The sequence below is a fragment of the Castor canadensis genome, chromosome 16, assembly GCF_047511655.1.
Source record: "Castor canadensis chromosome 16, mCasCan1.hap1v2, whole genome shotgun sequence".
Lineage (NCBI taxonomy): Eukaryota > Metazoa > Chordata > Mammalia > Rodentia > Castoridae > Castor > Castor canadensis.
Genome location: NC_133401.1, coordinates 8,792,530 through 8,814,275, shown reverse-complemented (window position 1 = coordinate 8,814,275; position 21,746 = coordinate 8,792,530). Strand labels below are relative to the sequence as shown.

General features: G+C 43.8%; 1 protein-coding gene and 1 non-coding gene across 2 annotated transcripts in view; one reads left to right on the top strand and one right to left on the bottom strand.

Moving 5' to 3' along the window:
• Positions 1-20,214, bottom strand: part of LOC109703196 (uncharacterized) — a 40,099-nt gene extending 19,885 nt beyond the window's left edge. The window contains 2 exon segments of the mRNA XM_074058319.1: positions 17,187-17,270; positions 20,100-20,214. Of these exon segments, the coding sequence (XP_073914420.1) occupies positions 17,187-17,190 (4 nt within the window). The 5' untranslated portion in view covers positions 17,191-17,270; positions 20,100-20,214.
• A 792-nt stretch (positions 20,215-21,006) lies between these two features.
• On the top strand, positions 21,007-21,109 carry LOC141418404 (small nucleolar RNA U13). The gene has a single exon (XR_012443039.1). It is a non-coding gene; the product is annotated as a small nucleolar RNA U13 (small nucleolar RNA).
• Positions 21,110-21,746: the final 637 nt, after the last annotated feature.

Here is a 21,746-nt window from a genome sequence, read left to right as displayed (position 1 = left end):
ATGGGAGATCTCTCCACTTTCTATAGTCTTCCTCAATCTCTTTCTTCAGAAGTGTATAGTTTTCCTTGTAGAGGTCTTTCACATCTTTTGTTAGGTTTACACCTAGGTATTTGATTTTTTTTGAGGCTATTGTAAATGGAATCGTTTTCATACATTCTTTTTCCGTTTGCTCATTGTTAGTGTATAGAAATGCTAATGATTTTTCTATGTTGATTTTATATCCTGCTACCTTGCTATAGCTATTGATGATGTCTAGAAGCTTCTGAGTAGAGTTTTTTGGGTCTTTAAGGTATAGGATCATGTCATCTGCAAATAGGGATATTTTGACAGTTTCTTTACCTATTTGTATTCCTTTTATTCCTTCTTCTTGCCTAATTGCTCTGGCTAGGAATTCCAGTACTATGTTGAATAGGAGTGGAGATAGTGGGCATCCTTGTCTGGTTCCTGATTTTAGAGGGAATGGTTTCACTTTTTCTCCATTAAGTATAATGCTGGCTGTAGGTTTGTCATATATAGCTTTTATAATGTTGAGGAACTTTCCTTCTATTCCTAGTTTTCTTAGAGCTTTTATCATGAAATGATGTTGGATCTTATCAAAGGCTTTTTCTGCATCTATTGAGATGATCAAGTGGTTTTTGTCTTTGCTTCTGTTAATGTGGTTTATTACATTTATTGATTTTCGTATGTTGAACCACCCCTGCATCCCTGGGATGAAGCCTACCTGGTCGTGGTGAATAATCTTTTTGATGTGTTGGTGAATTCGATTTGCCATTATTTTGTTGAGGATTTTTGCATCAATGTTCATTAAGGAGATTGGCCTATAGTTCTCCTTTTTGGAGGTGTCTTTGCCTGGTTTTGGGATAAGTGTAATACTGGCTTCATAAAATGTGTTTGGCAGTTTTCCTTCCCTTTCTATTTCATGGAACAGTTTAAGGAGGGTTGGTATCAGTTCTTCTTTAAAGGTCTGATGGAATTCAGCAGAGAATCCATCAGGTCCTGGACTTTTCTTTTTGGGGAGACTCTTGATTGCTGCTTCAATTTCATTTTGTGTTATAGGTCTATTCAGGTGATTAATTTCCTCTTGGTTCAGTTTTGGATGATCATATGTATCTAGAAATCTGTCCATTTCTTTTAGATTTTCAAATTTATTTGAATATAGGTTCTCAAAGTAGTCTCTGATGATTTCCTGGACTTCCATGGTGTTTGTTGTTATCTCCCCTTTTGCATTCCTAATTCTACTAATTTGGGTTTTTTCTCTCCTCATTTTAGTCAGGTTTGCCAGGGATCTATCGATCTTGTTTATTTTTTCAAAGAACCAACTTTTTGTTTCATTAATTCTTTGTATGGTTTTTTTGGTTTCTATTTCGTTGATTTCAGCTCTTATTTTTATTATTTCTCTCCTATTTGTTTTGGGATTTGCTTGTTCTTGTTTTTCTAGGAGTTTGAGATGTATCATTAGGTCATTGATTTGGGATCTTTCAATCTTTTTAATATATGCACTCATGGCTATAAACTTTTCTCTCAAGACTGCCTTAGCTGTGTCCCATAGGTTCCGGTAGGTTGTGTTTTCATTTTCATTGAATTCTAGGAATTTTTTAATTTCCTCTTTTATTGCATCGATGATCCATTCTTCATTAAGTAATGAGTTATTTAGTTTCCAGCTGTTTGCATGTTTTTTGTCTTTACTTTTGTTGTTGAGTTCTACTTTTACTGCATTGTGGTCAGATAGTATGCATGGTATTATTTCTATTTTCTTATATTTGCTGAGGCTTGCTTTGTGCCCTAGGATATGATCTATTTTGGAGAAGGTTCCATGGGCTGCTGAGAAGAATGTATATTGTGTAGAGGTTGGATGAAATGTTCTGTAGACATCTACTAGGTCCACTTGATCTATTGCATATTTTAGATCTTGGATTTCTTTATTGAGTTTTTGTTTGGATGACCTATCTATTGATGATAATGGAGTGTTAAAGTCTCCCACAACCACTGTGTTGGCATTTATATATGCTTTTAGGTCTTTCAGGGTATGTTTGATGAAATTGGGTGCGTTGATATTGGGTGCGTACAGATTGATGATTATTATTTCCTTTTGGTCTATTTCCCCTTTTATTAGTATGGAATGTCCTTCTTTATCTCGTTTGATCAATGTAGGTTTGAAGTCTACTTTGTCAGAGATAAGTATTGCTACTCCTGCTTGTTTTCGGGGGCCATTGGCTTGGTAAATCTTCTTCCAGCCTTTCATCCTAAGCATATGCTTATTTCTGTCGGTGAGATGAGTCTCCTGTAAGCAACAAATTGTTGGATCTTCTTTTTTAATCCATTTTGTCAAACAGTGTCTTTTGATGGGTGAATTAAGTCCATTAACATTAAGCGTTAGTACTGATAGGTATGTGGTGATTCCTGCCATTTAGTTATCTTAGTTGTTTGAAGGTTTGATTGTGTGTACCTAACTTGATGTTACTCTCTACTGTCTTGCTTTTTCTTATCCTGTGGTTTGGTGCTGCCTGCCTTTTCATGGTTAAGTTGGGTGTCACTTTCTGTGTGCAGGATCCCTTGCAGAATCTTTTGTAATGGTGGCTTTGTGGTCACATATTGTTTTAGTTTCTGCTTATCATGGAAGACTTTTATTGCTCCATCTATTTTGAATGATAGCTTTGCTGGGTAGAGTATCCTGGGGTTGAAGTTATTTTCATTCAGTGCCCGGAAGATCTCACCCCACGCTCTTCTTGCTTTTAATGTTCTGTTGAGAAGTCTGCTGTGATTTTGATGGGTTTACCTTTGTATGTTACTTGTTTTTTCTCTCTTACAGCCTTCAATATTCTTTCCTTAGTTTCTGAACTTGTTGTTTTAATGATGATAATGTCGTGGAGTAGTTCTATTTTGATCTGGTCTGTTTGGTGTCCTGGAGGCCTCTTGCATTTGTATGGGAATATCTTTCTCTAGATCTGGGAAATTTTCCATTATTTTGTTGAATATATTACGCATTCCCTTCGCTTGCACCTCTTCTCCTTCTTCGATGCCCATGATTCTCAAGTTTGGTCTTTTGATGGAGTCAGTGAGTTCTTGCATTTTCTTTTCACAGGTCTTGAGTTGTTTAATTAATAGTTCTTCAGTTTTTCCTTTAATTACCATTTCATCTTCAAGTTCTGAGATTCTGTCTTCTGTTTGTTCTATTCTGCTGGATTGGCCTTCCGTTTTGTTTTGCAGTTCTGTTTCGTTCTTTTTTCTGAGGTTTTCCATATCCTGGCAGTTTTCTTCTTTATTGTTGTCTATTTTTGTCCTGAGTTCATTTATCCATTTATTCATTGTGTTCTCTCTTTCACTTTGGTGTTTATACAGTGCTTCTATGGTTTCCTTTATTTCTTCTTTTGCTTTTTCAAATTCTCTATTTTTATTGTCTTGGAATTTCTTGAGTGTCTCCTGTACATTTTGGTTGACCCTATCCAGTATCATCTCTATAAAATTCTCATTGAGTACTTGTAGTATGTCTTCTTTTAAATTATTCTTGTGGGCTTCATTGGGTCCTTTGGCATAGTTTATCTTCATTTTGTTGGAGTCTGGATCTGAGTTTCTCTTCTCTTCATTCCCCTCTGGTTCCTGTACTAATTTTTTGCTGTGGGGAAACTGGTTTCCTTGTTTTTTCTGTCTTCCTGTCATTGTCCTTGGTGTTGTTACTGTCCCTGTACTGTGTGTAATTAAGTATTTTCTAGCTTGTAATAATAACAATGGTAATGTTGAGAATGGAAGAGTGAGCTGAGATGGAAAGCAAGAAGTTAAAGAAAAGGGGAAAACAAATATACAGACAAGAGGGAGAAAGCAGAACAAGGTATCAGACAAGAGAGTTTCAAAGGTATAAACAGGGAGTGTTAGTGTACTAATCGACAGTAAGCTGAACAGACAATAGAGAGACAGAGAGAGGATTGAAAATCAAAGATAAAAAAAAATAAAAAATAAGTATATGAAAGTAATATCTATATATAAAAATGAATTAAAATAAAATGGAAAATAGAAAATTAAAAAAAAAAAACCAAAAAACTTCCAAGTTTATATGCAATGCAATTTCAGTCTTAATAATTTGGATGTCCGTCTCAATCTCCAGTCCTGGAGTTGGTGCCTCAGATGTTGTTCTGTAGTTGTCTCATCAAAGGGGATGCATAAAGTAGAACAAAACTACACTCACACACACACAGAAGGAAAAAAAAAAAAAAGCCCCACCAAGTGTCCCCAGTTCAAATGCAATACAGTTTCAGTAAGTTTTTCGGCTTGCAGGTGTAATTCGGTTGTTCTCTCATCAAAGGTAGGGAGAAAAAGAAAAAAAAAGCGTCTGGAGGCAGTTCTGAGAGTGGTATCTGCAACTGTGGCTTGCCTGCCTGCTGTTCTCAGCCTGTAGCTGGCGGTGTTATTTATGCAGGTCTCTGGGGTGAGCTAGCACTCACCTGGTCCCACAGACTTTGTTTGCTCAGAGTTCTCCTGTGCGGAAGCCTCTGCCACAGGCTTTCCCCTTTCTAAGCACTGGGAAAGGTGCTACTGCCCCGCGTTGTCAGGCCTGCGTGTTTATTTACAGTTCACGTGGGAAGTGGGTCTTCCCTCCTCTCACAAGCGTCCCCGCTCCTGGTTGCTGGGCACGCCCCACTCCCGCCAGAGCCTCCCCGCCCCGGCTCGTTTATTTACAGTCCCGGGAAGGCTTCCCTTCCCCCAATCTTCAGCGCTCAGGGCGCCCCACCCTCTTTCCAGCGTGTCTTAACTGTTCTTATTGCTTAGTACTCAGTTTCTCTTTTTTTCCCGGGTGGAGGTCAGTCTGTCCAGGGGGCTATGCTGCTCTGGCCCAGGCTTGTCTGTGGGGCTACCGCAGTACCGCGAAGCTCACCTGGTCCGCGTCTTCCCAAGCCGTATGGGCGCCGGCCACTGGCGGCCCCGGGGGCCGTCCTCGGTTCTCCGTTTAACGTGAAGTGGAGATTCTCTGCACCGGCTGTCTGGTAGCTGTCTCAGGCTGCTTTGCCTTCGCAGCACCACCAGCGTCCACATCTGCCCGGTCCCTGCCACCGTACTTTGCGGAAAGTCTATATCTATCCTTGACATGCATACACTTGGCTGGAAAAAATTTCAAAGGCTTCCTGAAAACCAGAGAAGGAAATCAGCACTGATACTTCTTAGGATAATATTCTCATCATTGCTGTCTTCCATCATTCCCTCAATACTTTCCTTGTTCCTGAAATGAATTCAGGATATTGGGGTGTCACAAGAGAGACCACACAACTCAGAAATCAATAGGTAAGGCAAGATTTACTTCTGCAGAAGGGTGTGCCATAGATAGAGTCCGGTTATCAAGCACACAAGGCAAGAAGTCCACTCAGGTTTGACCTCTAACACAGCCCTTCACCCTGATTGAACAGGGTTTTGGGTTCACAATCTTCACAACTGGCTAATTTGAAAAGGGGGCAAATGGGGCAAGGGTCCTTGGGGCAGGGAGAACAAAGATTTACCTAAACAACAGTTGCCTTAAGCAAGCAGTTTTTGAAACTAGGGTACCTGGCGATAACAAGAACTTGCTCAGCTAAGAACAGCCCTTTCTTCAAAACAGGAATTTGCAGGGTTAAGTGACATCTCACAAGGCATGGGGGCAACAATTCAGGAAAGTTAACTTGACATCTGTACAATGATAATATACTATGCATTAACCCCTTCAAAGAAAAGACCTGACTTTAGTTGATTCTCACATTCCTGACCCATAATCAAAGACATATCACCCAAGTTCAACAGAACACATTCAACCACAAAATAAACACACTTGTCACTCAGTAACTCCTTGACAAGATCCATGACACGTTTTCAACCAACCTAAAATTTCCAAAAGATGTGAGAACTCATTATACTGATAAAGAAACCCAGGAAAAGATCTGAAGGCAAGTAGAAGTTCCCTCCCTGAGCTGGGCCCTGGTTTCACAGATGTGTTAATGTGGTATGCTATAACCTTGAGGTAGTGTGATAAGTTGTAAACTTGAGGTAGTATGATAAGTTATAACCTTGTGCTAGTATGATATGTTGTAACCTCCTAGCAAGAGGCTAACTGCCATGTTTGCTTTTGTCCTTCTCGCTTGCTTGTTTCTGCATTCTGAGGCATAAAAACCCCACAGCCTTGAGCTGTGGGGCTGGTGCCATTTTTGGGAGAGATCCAGATGCTGGCCTGCTAGCATAATAAATCTTCCTTTCCTCCAGCCACCTGGGTTTGAGTCTTGTTCTCTCTGGTCCGACATTCTTCCCGCAACATTTCTAGAGGCCCCAGAGAGATCAGACCGCCGAGCCCCATTGGGTAATGAGTCCCTGCTCCCTGGCTCTGCAGCCTGTGGGGGTCCCTGGAACCGGGAAGTGTGCACCTCCAATGTGATTCTGGGGTCTCCTTCCAGACAACTGAAGGAGGCTGTGGAGCCATGGACCGGGCCCTCGTACTGGTGGAGTGAAACGGAGATCCATGCCAGACATCCAGACCAGGTAGGAAGCCCCAGGGTAGTCAGTGTAAGGAGGTGGCGTGAACTGATCCGCTGCAGGGGACCAGCCGAATCCTGAAGAGCATCCAGGGTGATGCATCCCCTTCCTCTGTGACCAATGTGATTCTGGTCAACTGGGACTAGAGCAGGCCAGGATTTCAGGGGAAAATAAATAGGAACTGATTGTTTTAAACTATGAGTGAATGGTGTGAGTTAGCAGCTTGACTCACTTGCATTTCAAGCTCGAATTTGTGGCTCCACAGCTGGGCACCTCTAAGGTCCCCTAAAGGCTACAGAGTCTGAGTGGGCTCGATCTGCTACTTTGCGATGATTGGCATACGGTCTACGGTGGGATTGGACTAGCGTCCGGATTGTAAGTCATCCTGTTGGGCTGAACCCACTACAGTCAAGCCACACCTGACCCCATCGCCTGGGGTTGCGGCCAGACAAGCACCTGTGTGGCCTCTCTGAGAGGTGGCCCCTTCCCTTTGTCTGACCTGTGACACTGATAATCACCAGGCACATATAAAATGGGTTCTTCTGGGTCAAAGCATCCGACGGTGCTCCAGACCATGCTTGCTAACATTAGGGACGGCTTCTCGGGTGACCATGGAGTCCGGATGAAGCCGGCAAAGCTCCAAACCTTTTGTGAGGCAGAATGGCCACCTTCAACATAGGATGGCCCACAGAGGGCACACTGGACCTAGCCACTATCACCTGTGTGAGAGACATAGTTGTTATGTCTCTCAGACATAATAAACAGGTCATCCAAACCAGTTTCCTTACACTGATTCTTGGTACATCCTGGCCACATGCCCACCCAACTGGCTATGTTTTCTTGCACCCTGGAGACACACAGCCATTCTGGTTAACAGAAAAGTAAAAGAAAAGAAATTTGAGGTCCGCCACACTTCAGAACCTGAGTCACCAGACCCACCACCATATGTTCTGCTGGTGCACCCCACCACCCTGGCCTCCCAGAGACCTGAGTCTGACTCAGAGGACCCCAATGGAAAGAGGAGGCATTGGAGCCAAACCCCCGCCCATGTCCTCCAACAGCTCCCTCGTTATACCCCCTCTTTGCCTTTGATCGCCTCAGAGAAAGATAGAAGCCATTGGGGAAGGTCACTGAACTCTGGGAGGCTAACAAGCAAGGAGGTAGGAACCCCAGCTGTGGTGTTATGCCCCCGTGCCAGGCTCCAGGGCCGCAATTACCCCAGGCAGATAGGTCATACGTGGTCAGACCCATGCAACACGTGTACCAGCTTTTCACTACCACTGACCTCCTGAACTGGCGGCTGCACACCCCAGCACACTCAGAGGAACCACAGGCTGTAATCAAGCGCTTGGCCAACATCATGCACAGCCACCAACCCAACTGGGATGATTGCCATCATCTGCCCTCTTCACTTCTGATGAGTGCTGGTGAGCATACCAAGCAGCCAGAGCAGGGCTAGTTACCCAAGCTCCACCGCAGACTGCAAATCCAGAGCGATGGACAGATGAGAGCATCTCGGACACCAGACCAGACTGGAATCCAAACACTCCCGCCAGGCTCCAATCCATCCAGCGTATGAGACAAGCCATCCTGGAGGGAGCCCGCCAGGGGGGCACGAGGAGCAACTAACCTCACCAGGGTCAGTGAAGTCACACAGAAGCCTGATGAGCTGCCTAGCCAATTCTATGACCGGTTATGCAATGCTTATTGTCGGTATACTCCATTCGACCCTGAAGCCTCCGAGAACTGGTCTACGATCAACACCACATTCATCTAACAGTCTGCCTCTGATGTTCACCAAAAGCTACAAAAGATGGAGGGCTTCAAAGGGGCCAATATTGACTGACTCATTAGTATAGCAGCCAAGGTAGTAGCAAACCGAGAGGAGATGGCCAAAAGAGAGAAAGAAAAATATCTGGAAAAAAAGGCAAAGATCCTGGCTATGGCCCGCAAGGAGGGAGACGGGAAGACCAGAGGCCAGAAGGGAGGCCGCAACAGGAGAGAATGGAGAAACCCTATGGGAAAAAACCAGTACACCTACTGTAAGGAGGAGGGACATTGGAAAAATGAGTGCCCTCACAAGAAAAAAAAAAAAGGAAAAAGAAAGAGTGACAGTGGCTGCTGCCAAATCCAAGGAAGCCTGCCACCTAGAGATGAACACAGCCTGGGGAAACGAGTCTGACTGAGAGAGACCGGGCCCCCTTTTGATCAGCCCTCAGGAACCCATGGTCAAGACTGACATTGAGGGCTGCCAAATAGACTTCATTCTGGACACTGGGTGGCTATTTCTACCGTGACCACACCAACTGGTTGGCTCACCAAGGACTCATTCACCATTATAGGGGCCATCAGAAACACCAAGAAGTACTAGTTCTGCAAACCCTGAGAATGCATGGTTGGTGGACACTGGGTCACCAGTGTCTGTATGTGCCAGAAGCTCCAGGCTCCCTTCTGTGAAGAGACTTACTTTCTAAATGAGGCACCACAGTATCTATGGATCTGGGACTGCCTGACGTGATTGCCTTGCCGGTGCTAACCTGGAGGTCAGTCTTGAAGAAGAGTGGCACATACATAACCTAGGGACAATAAACCCATCGGCCTCAACCATTCTTAGATCACCTCATGAAGCAGTTCCCGGATGGTTGGGAAGGAAGATGCTACTCCAGCCAAAGTGAGCTACGCTCTCCCTGTCCTCCCAGACTGACCAGAGTATAGCCTATGAGAGAGAACAGGCCCATGAAACAGGGGCTAAAGAGAACTCAGAATGCTGGTTCATAACCCTGGAGGGAAGTCCTGGTACCAAAAAAGACAGCCCCAGGCCTGGTAAGGCTGGCACATGACATCACCCATTTGGGCAAAACCTCCCTACAAAGACTATTACACAAATACCTAGTCATTCCCCAATTGGCAACTTTAACTCAGTCGGCCAGCAAGGCTTGCCTGCACTGCACCCAACATAACGCAGGACAGGGACCCAAGCCCCCGCTCCTCTCTCAGAAGAAAGGGGTCTATCCATTCCAACACTTAGAGATGGACTTCACTGAGATCCAACCGAGTAAAACTTATCAGTACCTCCTGGTGGTGGTCTGCACTTTCACAGGCTGGGTAGAGGCATATCCCACCCACATGGAAAAGGCCACAGAAGTGTCAAGAGTGCTAGCCAAGGAAATTATTCCTCGGTTCAGGATACCTAGCAGCATTGGGTCAGACAACGGGCCTGCCTTCATCAGCCAGGTGGTCAAAGGCATAGCTCATGCAGTCGGGCTGACCTAGGATTTGCACACCTGGTATCACCCTCAATCATCAGGCCAAGTGGAAAGGATGAGCAGGACTATCAAGGCAGCACTAGCAAAACAATGTCAAGAGACAGAGCTACCCTAGCCAGATAGATTACCCTTGGTACTGTTCAAAATTAGATGTACACCTAAAAAATGCAGTCACTCTCCCTTTGAAGTCCTGTATGGACGGCCACCACCACTAATACCTAGACAAGCTGGAGACCTTCGGGAGTATGGACAGATCGGCCTCTACAAGTTCCTAAAAGCCTTGGTGTATGCTTCCAGGGAGACTGCCTGGCACCTAGGACACCTGAAGCCAGCCCCTGTGACCCTCAGGCCTTTGCACCCATGGAGCCTGGGGGACTGGGTTTGGGTCAAAACCCCAATTAAAGGGAGTCTAGACCCCTAATGGGAGGGACCTTACCAAGTTATTCTAACCACTCCTTCAGCCCTTAAGGTTGCAGGACTGAAACCGTGGATTCACCACACGTACACCAAGCCAGCGGAGGATCCAAGCCTGGAGTGGAAATCCCGAGCCAACCCAGACCAGCCATTGAAACTGACCTTGACCCGAGGGAGTGCCAATGAGGCCCCAGACAGACCTACTGATTCTACTAACAGCTGTAATAATAATAAATGACTCACAAACAAACCCTCCAGACCCAGCTGGGGTCTCTCATAAACTGATATGGGAGGACATATCAGTTTTGTCCTTGGAAGGACAAAAGGGAACTATATTAATTAACTGCACCATCTGTGCTTTGTCAGGCCCTTGTCTTGTCTCCTTTAGGTATTGCCCAGGCCTGGAAGCCAGCAGAGGGCACAACTGGGACCCTCTACCATGACTTGCTCTGGCCCATCCAGAGATCGCCTATCCAATGTGTATGGCCGAGTACCGTGGAACTAGGATGACTGTTGGGGGGCCTTCATGGTCCTTTCTACGACACTGGTCATGTGTCAATTTTGCCTCTCCAGGAGCTTGGAAAGGGCCCCACCACAAAGGCCAGGGTGTCAGTATTCAGAAGCTATCTTCAAACCTCTTCAACATGAATGAGCGGTCTAAGGCACAGGGAGCAGGAAAGAGGGACCTCCTCCAATTAACAACAGATGAACCACAATGAAGGGGAACTAGGGTCTTTGGGCTGGGAGGATTCCTTGAAAATCATTAGGGAGACCCTGCAGTCTTAAAGATCCTTAGGCCTGAGATTAAAGCAGCAAATGTCTCTCCCCCAGTTAGTAAAGTTAACTCCCTGGACCCCTGGGCACAGGGGCAAATCCTCCCTCCTTGATGGGACTGATTGGCCCCCATTACACCCTGACACTCCTCTCATTAAAATGATAGTTTTGGCAAACAGCAGCCACAAGCTAGTACAACGAGCAGACCCTGAACTAGGCAGACTGTTGGATTTACTTGATGGCGGGCCAAGTATCATATGCTGGGGTGGCCTAACTAATATGTCCGAGATACATGAGGTGGGCCTGGACAACTCTACCCAGGATGACAATACCTGTCTCACAGGCCCAGCTATCCAAATAATTGGAGGAACTGAATGTTTTGGTAACAGAAAGAATTGCACCAATCTGGTAAAAGGAGCCAAAGCACCTAATGGGACTTACTTTGCCTGTCAGGGCAGGATTCACACCTGTTACCCAGGGGTGGGTGGAGGGGGTTGTGCCCTAGTTTTCTTTGTCCCGGACCTGGACATACTTCCCGGGACTGAAGTTGCTCGATGCCTACACCAACAAGCTGACAGCCAGACTCATTTCCGACAGGACCCCATCCTCCTCCAGTACTTCTGGGAGTCGCCCTGGCAGGAGCAACAGCCACAGGAGTGACTGCTATTGGCCTCCAACAAGTCCAGCATAGCCAGCTGTCTGAACAAATCCGTGAGGATTTAGGATTAGTACAACAGAGCATCGTCACCCTACAGAATCAGTTGGACTCACTGGTGGCCGTAGTCTTACAGAACCACAGAGGTTTAGGCCTCATTACTGCAGACAAAGGAGGAATTTGCATGTTTTTAGGGAAAGAGTGTTGCTTCTATGCAAACCAGTCAGGGATAGTGAGAGAAAATGCATGCCAATTACTAGAAAGGTTCAAGGCAAGGGAAAGAAACAAGGAAACATTTTGGAATACTGGATGGAAGAGATGGGCCCCATGGGTAGCACCCCTGGCAAGCCCACTTACTTATGCTATTACTTTTAGGGCATTGTGTGACAAACCTCCTCAACAGGTTCATTCGCAACCAGATGGACACTGTTAGATTGCAATTAGTGAGGCAATATCAAAGACTGCCCCTAGATGACAATCCTGAAATGGTCATAAGAGATTATGAAGAGTAAGAGGAGGGAATGATAAAGAAACCCAGGGAAAGATCTGAAGGCAAGCTCCCTCCCCCTGCTGGGCTGGGTTTCACAGAGGTGCTTGTGTGGTATGCTGTAACCTTGAGGTAGTGTGATAAAGTTGTAACCTTGTGCTAGTATGATGTGTTGTAACTTCCCAGTGAGAGGCTAACTGCCACATCTGCTTTTGTCCTTCCCACTTGCTTGCTTCCACATTCTGAGGCATAAAAACCCTGCAACCCTGAGCTATGAGGCTGGTGCCATTTTTGGAGAGATCCAGGTACTGGCCTGCTAGCGTAATAAATCTTCCTTTCCTCCAACCACCTGAGTTTGAGTCTTGTTCTCTCTGGTCTGACATTCTTCCTGCAACAATACTAAGATTCAGACCAACTGATAACCAAATTTCATCTTTTTTTTTTTTTTTGCAGAACCAGGGCTTGAACTCAGGGCCTACACTTTGAGCCACTCCATCAGCTCTTTCTGTGTTAGATATTTTCGAGATAGGGTCTCGAGAACTAATTGCCCGGGCTGGCTTCAAACTGTGATCCTCCTGATCCCTGCCTCCTGAGTAGCTAGGATTACAGGTGTAAGCCACTGGTGCCCGGCCCAAATTTCATCTTATTTTGCCTCAAAAGTTCAGGTCTGTGTAGAACTTCAATGTCTATTTATGGTTCTCAAATAAGACCAATATTTCTAATTTGCTGACCTAGGGACCTATGAGCAAAGCTCAACTATTTCCCTGATGCGACTTTACTCTTTTACTGTTGTAGCATAGCCTGTAATAGAAGAATAAACACTTGAGTATTGAGTAAATTGAACAATAAATTCACAAACACATGACAGCAAACACTGGTGAGGAGGAAAGTTACTTGCTATCACTATTCACTGCATTAGGAGAAAATGGAGAGCAGATTAGTCCATCTTAACTAGGAAGCTTTTGACTAAGGAAACAAATCCACCTTACCTATAATCATAGTATTGCAAGGGAACAGGAATAATCAACTCACACAGGTCATGGTTTTAGAAACATGAGACCCAATCAGTCCTCCTCAGGGTGCCACTATGGAAAAATTCAAACTCCACAGAATCCAGCACTGAGAGGAGAAAAAAAGGTTTTAGTGTTCCCGATATGACTTAATTTAATAAATATTTCTGCTCTTCCATTTCTCCTTCCAAAATTAGTCCACTACAGGTTCACACACCAGGTGGACTTAAGATGGCCCCTAAATCCCAGAAAAGGCAGCTATAGTAGGAACATAGTTGCAAAGTCACTATGCAACTGAAGTGGGGTCCAGACGCTACTGATTGCGTTCTTGCATGTCTGCATGTGGCGGGTGGGGGGGGGGGATCTGAGGGATGTCTGACAATTCTACTTTGTAAGAGGATCTATACTTTTTTTTTTTTTTTTTTGCAGTACTGGGGGTTGAACTCAGGGCCTACACCTTAAGCCACTCCAGCAGCCCTTTTTTGTGATGGGTTTTTTTGAGATAGGGTCTCTCAAACTATTTGCCCAGGCTCGCTTCGAACTGCTGATCCTCCTATCTCTGCTGCCTGAGTAGCTAGGATTACAGGCGTGAGCCATTGGCACCCAGACGGATCTACAGTTTCCATCCTAACCTTTTTGGCGCTGATGTTTTCATGTTTTGTATTTTATTATGATGTGTCTACATATATTCCTCTCTATTTGGCATTTCATGTGTTTATCTTGTTCCTAGAAACTCATACCGTGGATATAGCAGCTACCCGATGGCAGGCACTCTTCCACTTGAGCTCCACCACCCTCAGCTCCACTCTTCCACCCTCAGCTCTTTTTGCTTTAGTTATTTTTGAACAGGGTCTCGTGTTTTGCCCTAGTAGCTTGAAATACAAGCCTCCTTGTTTTCACCTCCTGTGTAGGTGGAACCACAGACGCTCCCCACCACAACCAACGTATTTGTTGAGATGGGGGTCCCGCTAATTGTTGCCCAGTTTGGCCTCAAACTGTGATCCTCCAGATTTCCACCTCCTGAGTAGCTGGGATTACAGGTGTAAACCACCACCCTGACCTTGTTTTTTCTGCTAGTTGTGGGATTACTATTTTCTACATGTTGGTGCTTCTATTGTTCTCTATTTCCATACTATTTTATTAATTTTTTTTGACGGAATTAGGCTTTGAACTCAGGGCCTCTGAGACATGTGCTATATCACTTGAGCCACACACTCCCAATTTTATTTTCTAATTTCATTTCTAGATTTTTTTTTTTTTGGCAGTACTGGCTTTGAACTCAGAGCTTTGCACTTGCTAGGCAGACACTCTACCACTTGAGTCACTCCACCAGCCCAAATGCTACTTTATATAAGGGACATAAGCATCCATGAATTTTGCTGTCCTCAGGGGGCCCTGGACTGATCCCCAGTGGGTACTGAGGAATGATTGTAATGGAATGGTACTCAGAATACAATGGTTTGCACGACTGATAAATACAACAACCAGCATGAATCTCAAGATAGATGTGCTAGTGGATGAAGCCAGACGCCCACTACTACTGTTTGACTGTATGCAATTCTAGAAAGTTAAAACCGGCTTACATTGACAGCAGATCAGCCATGCCTGGAGGCAGAGTGGGTGAGGATGAGGATGGGGAGGAAGGAGGGTTACAAAGACTTTTAGGACTAATGCATTTGTTCCTCATCTTGACTGTGATGGCTTCATGGTATATACACATTTCAAAATATATCATAAAGTGTACACTTACTTTAAGCATGTTCAGTGTACTGCATGTCAATAAAGCTGCTTAAAAAATATGGTACTGTATTTTAAATATATGTAGGTATAATATGACAACTGAAAATGGACTTACACAGATGCCAATCCATTATGCAGCCTGGTAAAATATCAATTCTAAGTAGATTACATATTTTAATACAGAATGATCACTGAAAATATGCAAAAATTGTAACAAAAAAGCAAATTAAAATGGAATTTTAAATAATTAACTGAAAAGAAGGCAAAAAAGAAATAGGAGAACAAAAGCCTGAAGTATTTTGAAAAAATAGAAAATAGTAAAACGGATGAGCTAAATCTAACAATATCAATAAGTACAATAAATGTAAATGGACTACACACTCTAACTGAAGGATTAGAACAAAGGATGGAAAAATAGAGGATCTGAATAAAATAAGGTATGTCATTAATCCTAAAGTTCTTAAAAGGCTTGGAGTGTGGCTCAAGTGCCAGAAAACCTGCTTACCAAGCATGAGGACCTGAGTTCAAACACCAGAATTGCAAAAAAAAAATCCTCAAGTTCTTTCCATTAAATATTATCACAAACAATTCTTTTGATAATTTTCTTGGTGGGACACTGGGGTAAGAACTCAGGGTCTTGCACTTGTAGCGCTACCCCTTGAACTACACACCCAGCCCTTTTTTGGCTTTTGTTATTTTTCAGATAGGGCTTGACATTTTTGCCCAGAGCTGGCTGCAGATCTCAGTCCTCTTACCATGACTTCCTTGTAGCTGGGATCACAGGCATGCACCACCACACCCAGCTTATTTCTTGAGACAGGGTCTTGCTAACTTTTTGCCTTGGCTGGCCTTGAACTGCAATCCTCCAGATCTCCACCTTCCAAGTAGGCATGAGCCACCATGCCCAGCCTTGATAAATATTTTTAATGGCTATTTGGTGCTCCAACTTCCTGTTATGATAGAATAAATCATTTTTAGATGATTAGATTTGTATGTTAGGTTGGACAACATTTCTCTGTTTTTTTTTTAATTCTTTGTCTCTGTCAAGTTACTACTTATGATTTTCATTGCCATCAAAATTTCTCACTGGGCACTTATCTGGTTAAGTTAATTATGAAGGATGAAGGATGATTTAGAATTACATCAAAATCATTTGGTATAAGTACATACTAGTCACCAATAAAAACAGCTACGTCATTCATCATTCAGGGATTCTTACCAAGAATCATTATAAATAAATACATATAATAACGAATCATTATAAATAAACAAATGCATATATGTACACAAATATGTATAAATGTGCTGTTAGTGATCAAACCCAGGGTCTTGTGCCTTCTAAATATGTGCTCTACTACTCCCAGTACCATGACCCCTGTATTTCAAAGTCCTAAATCCTACTGGTATTCAATTTTAAAAACCTCACAAAGCAATAGACCAGGACAGTCTTTATCATATATACCTAGAATGCTCATATCTGTGGAAAATTTCAAAATCTTTACGTTTGGTCAAGTGGGATCTTCATTTCTTTTTTTTTTTGTCTTTTCTTTTTTGGTGCTGGGATCAAACCCAGGGCCTCACACATGCTAGGCAAGCGCTGTACCACCAAGCTACATCCCAGCCCCAGGATCTTCATTTCTAATCCAACCAAGGAGAGGAAGCTCAAATCTTGAACTATCGTTTGACCTCAGGGCTTTGTGCTTTCTGGGCAGGCATTTAGCAGCTTGAGCCATGCCTCCAGCCCTTTTTGCCCTGGTGATAGAGTCTTGTATTTTGCCCAGGCGGACCATGATCCTATTTTACACTTCCCACTATAGATGGGATGACAGGTGCACACCACCACATCCAGCTTTTTTCCATTGAGATGGGGGTCTCGGAAACTTTTTTGCCCAGCCTGGACTGAAACAGATCCTCCCACCTCAGCCTTCCCCATAGGCTGGGATGACAGGCACATGCCACGCACACAGCTATTGACTGAGATGGGATCTCATGAACTATTTTGCCTGGGCTGGCCTCCAACCTCAATCCTCCTGATCTCTGCCTCCTAAGTAGCTAGGATTACAGGCATGAGACACTGGCATAGGGCTTGAATGTTTTCTTTGTGGGACTAGTTTCCTTCACTGTTTTATAATTGCTCTTAATGTATAACTGGGTATATAAGTGATAATGAAAAATCCTGTTAGAGAAGAGTGGCCCATGTAGGGAGGACATTGGGTTATTTGGGATCACTGTTCATTAGTATAGGAGGAACCAGGAAACACATAGTTGAATGAGGGTCTTTCAGATACAAGCTTCAAATGAATTAATGGAGACATTTACATCACAGAGAGCTCTTTGAGCAGAAAATACCAACTGACTCATGACGTGGTTTTACATCTGCAAAAACTGATGAAGTACTTCTTGAAGTTACTCTAGGGGAGAAGAAGAAATTGTATCCAGATCTGTAAAAGGAAAAAAGTTTATGAGAATAAGCATGGATTAGGGTTACCCTGTAACAAACTTTTTGCTCCTCTTTTCCATTTTACTTAATACTGCTTACCATAAACACACACACACACACACACACAATTTGAAAGAATTACAAAAGTTTTAGATAAATCAGACTTCTTCCCCAATAAGTGGGAAACCCAGATACTTTAGTAGGCAATTTTCTGGAGTACTTTATTTATGGGAAGCTGCTCTGCACCTGAGATTGGGCTGCTAGTCCTGTCTTAAACAGATCCTCTTTCCTTTATTCATCATACCTTCCAAGTCCATGCCATATCTTACTTTATGGACTGGGTATCAGGTGAAGTTGGACCAGGTATCCAGGACAGAAAGGACTTAGAATTGGTCACTCGGTGTTCAGCATTCTACCTCCAGAAAAACTGCTTAAATACATTATAAAATATCTATGTATCAAGTGCTAAGTAGGGGAAAATATTGGAGACATGGAAAATGTTCCAGAAATATGATCAGTGGAAGAAAAATAAAGTTACAAAATCCTATGGACAAACGATATTATTTGCAAAATATGTGCATATCAATATTGAAAGACTGACAGGCCATCAGAATGAAGGAGATAGGAAACCCCAGAAAGTTATACACTAATACATTAAGTGTTTAATGTTCTGTTTGGATTTGGGGGGTTTTGTCTGTTGATTCAGTGTTCGTGCCTTAAAATATATATGTGTGATCATTTTAAAAATCAATCTTTACTTGGTCTTGGAGAAAGAATACAACACTTTGACGTTTTTACTTAATGTTTTTGTGTTTCCTTCAGTTTCTTTAAGATATATTGTAAGAACTTTTAAAATAATTTTTTAGATATATTCATTATATAGTGGGGGGATTCGTAGTGACAATTCCAATTGGACTTATATTGTACATTGTTTACATTGCCTCCCTCATTTCTCTCCCTTAATTCTCTCCCCATCTTACTTAAAGCAATTACAAGAGGTTTCTTTGTTCTATTTCACATAGGTATATGAAGTCCATCAACCATATACCGTCACCTTAATTTCCTTCCTTCACCCTCCCCCTTTGTTTCCTTCAGTTTCCAGCAACCCAACATCCTGTAAGACTTCTAAGTATGCTCATTCATATTGGATTATTATCTAAAAACATGAAGTCACTGACTATCAGTATCTAGTCAACTATATACTGATGCTGATGTCCCTGCTACCTTATTTTGCAAGTTTTTTTTCTTTTTCTTTCTTTTTTTTTGGGTGGGGAAGAAGGAAATAGGGAGTTAGTGTTTGAATAGATACAGAGTTGCATCTGGAGATTAATGGTGATAATGATTGTACAGAAATATGAATATACTTAATACTATATAACCATACATTTTAAAATTATGCAAATGGAGCCAGGCATGGTAGCTCAAATCTGTAATCCCAGCTACTTGTGAGGTAGAGATCCTGTGTCCAAAAAATCTCATGAAACTTTAAGTGGGATTGAAATATAATTGTAATTGTTCCTGAGTGTAACCATTATGAATATTGCTTAACATTATGTGCTGTTCATTTTCCTTCTTACATCTAACTCTGTCTAAACATAATTTTATTATTTAAACATATGGGCTAATCACGTCATCATTTCCATAATTCATTCTAGACACAAATTTTGCAATAAAGTGTCTTTGATTTTAGACCACAGGGCCTAAAGCTTTTTGAGTTCTGTTTACATGGAAGGATTTGAGTGACATGTCAAATGGATATGAAAATGTTCAGTATTTATCTCAATGGCGCCCAACATTCACTGCAAAGAAAGACCACAACTAGGACACTTAAAGCACATTTCAGACAAAGGAAAGCATGCCATAAAAAGAGTAATTTTATGAAAGAAAAAAAAAGCCAACTAGCCTAGGCACAGATTTTTAGATGTGAAACAATTCTTCACATGACGTCCTTCTTGTGAGGAATGGCAGGGAGTCAAGAGTTATCAGGCAGCTGGGCGCCTGTAATCCTAGCTATGAAAGGCGACAGAGATCAGGAGGATCGCGGTTCGAAGCCAGCCTGGGCAGACAGTTGGAGAGGCCCTAACTCAAAAATATCCATTACAAAACAGCGTGAAGCCCTGAGTTCAAACCCCAGTGCTGCCAAAAAAAAAAAAAAAGTTATCAGGCATTTCTTGTAGCACAGAATAACTTCCTGACACAATACCCCCAAGGCCCTGCTTCAAATGTAAACAGAGGCTGGGATTTATGTGTAAATTCACAGCAGGCGCCTGGGATCAGAGACGTGGGGCTCCCCAAAAAAACAACTTCATTGAGGGTTCAGAAAGCGACCTTCCTCTTGCAGACATTTCTCTCTCCAAGCAGCAGTGGGGAGAGAGGATGTAGACAACAGCAAAGACGCCACAGTGAGTCACGGTGACGCCAAACGCTACGGCAATGACGCACACGTGCCGGACGGACACGCAGCTCACGGCGCCGTGACGCGAGCGCAGCCGCTCCCCCGTCCCAGCCTCCACCGCGCGGGCACTCAGGAGGCACGACCCAGCTTCCCACGCGCACTTTCTTTCTCTCTCTCACACACACACACACGATGCCACACATTCCCCATGAGACACACACGACACACAGCCACACTCCTCGGCTGCCCAGGCACCCACAGGCCTGCGATCCCGCTCACGACAGACCGTCCACCCTATCGGCTTCCATGCTTTAGGGGCTTCCCTCATTAGCCCAGCCGGTTCAGGTCCAGCTCTAATTTAATCCGATTGCCCAGCGTCCTGCCCGCGAGCACCCTTGGCTGGCCTGTTATATCTTGAGACTGAGTTCAACTCACCTTACAAAGCCCAAGAACCACGGGAAAACACAAGAGAAGCCATAGATTGTACGCTCTCATTGACCTCTGGGAAATGTAGTTCCAGACTGAATGGACGTGGCCGCAGTGGCTTGTGGGAAAAGTAGGCGAAGGGCTTCTCTCCCCAGCCCCCTCTCCCCCCCTCCCCCGCCGTTTCCCTCCCCACCTCTAAACGGATTGCACACCTAATGGTGCCCCCTACCAGGGAGTTTTGTTTTGGTTGTCCTGGGAGGGTGCAGGCGCAAGGACTAGTTGCTCGGGCACAGATGTCTGGGAAGGAAGTGGCCCCGCGGCCCAGAAGAGGCCAGTGGACCCGGAAAACCGGGAAGGGGGAGCTGGCGCTGGGAACTGCGGCTGCCCGAAGCTTCCGCCCTTGTTTGCAGAGCTGGCAATGTAGGGTCAGCGATGGGCCAGCGCCAGGACTGGATCTGAGTTCTCAGGCGGGTGAGGGCGGGGATTCTGCTCTTCTGTTCCCTGAGGTCGTTCCAGCCTTCTTGTAGGATATAGAATAAGTAATTTTTATTTTTTCTTTCTTTTTTCATTTTTTGCGCTGGAGTTCCGAACTCGGGGCCTTGCTGTATGCTAGGCAAGCTCTCTACCACTGAGCTACACCCTCAGTCCCAAAAGTAACATTCAAAATTTGACAAATAATATATATTATACCTATTATCTATTTGTGAGCCACATTATGGTGTTTTGATATATGTTTACATTGTAATTAACTCAAGCTAATTAACAAGTACTGGGGGTGTAGTTTTCAGTGGCAAAGAGCTTGTTAGCACCCATGAGGCCTTGGCTTCCGAGCCCAGAACCATAAAAAAAGAGAAAAAAACAGTTAACAAATTCATCATTTTTTCCATATACTTTTATCTTTAAAAAAAAATGGCGGATCCTTTTTTGGTTCATAAGCTTGATGATTGGGTGTTCACGCCTCTGCGTGACATGTGCCGCCCTCAAACCTTGTAAGATGTGGGCACATTACCCTTCTGACGTGAAAAAAATGTGAAATTTTGTTTTGGCAGACCTAGAAATTGGCACAGTACCCAATTAGATATGCGTTACCAAATCATAGATAATAAAAATTTCCACTATTTCTCCTCCTTTCACACTTGTTTCACTGCTTATTTTTAACTATCAATTTTTGGATCGATTTACCAACAAATTAATACTTTGTTTTGAAAAATATTTTGCAATACTACTTTTGAAAATGTAGGTGCTGATATACATTAGTCGGGCAGACACCACCCCTTTGACAAGACTGTCAAATCCGTGCCCAGCTACACAAGCAGGAGCAGGTGCTCTCCTTCAGAGATCCAGTGGGCGAGGGGCTGTGAGTGGGCAGACCAGCTCTAAGGAGGGCCGGAGGTCCAGTCCTGCAACACTTGAGTCTGGAAACTGCGCTAACATCTGCATCGCCTCCTGGATTGGGAATGCTGAGAAGAATGGGAGGAGAGTTCACCCGTGAAAGATGAAAGAGAATGGGGATAGCACACGTTTTTTGGGAAGCCAGCACCTAGCATTTGCTGGGCCAGAACCAGAACCCTTGGCAGATAGACAGGGTACCAAAGCTCTCCCACATGTCAACTTCATCACAGTTGATTTGATCTGGAAGGTGCTGGAAGTTTCGTT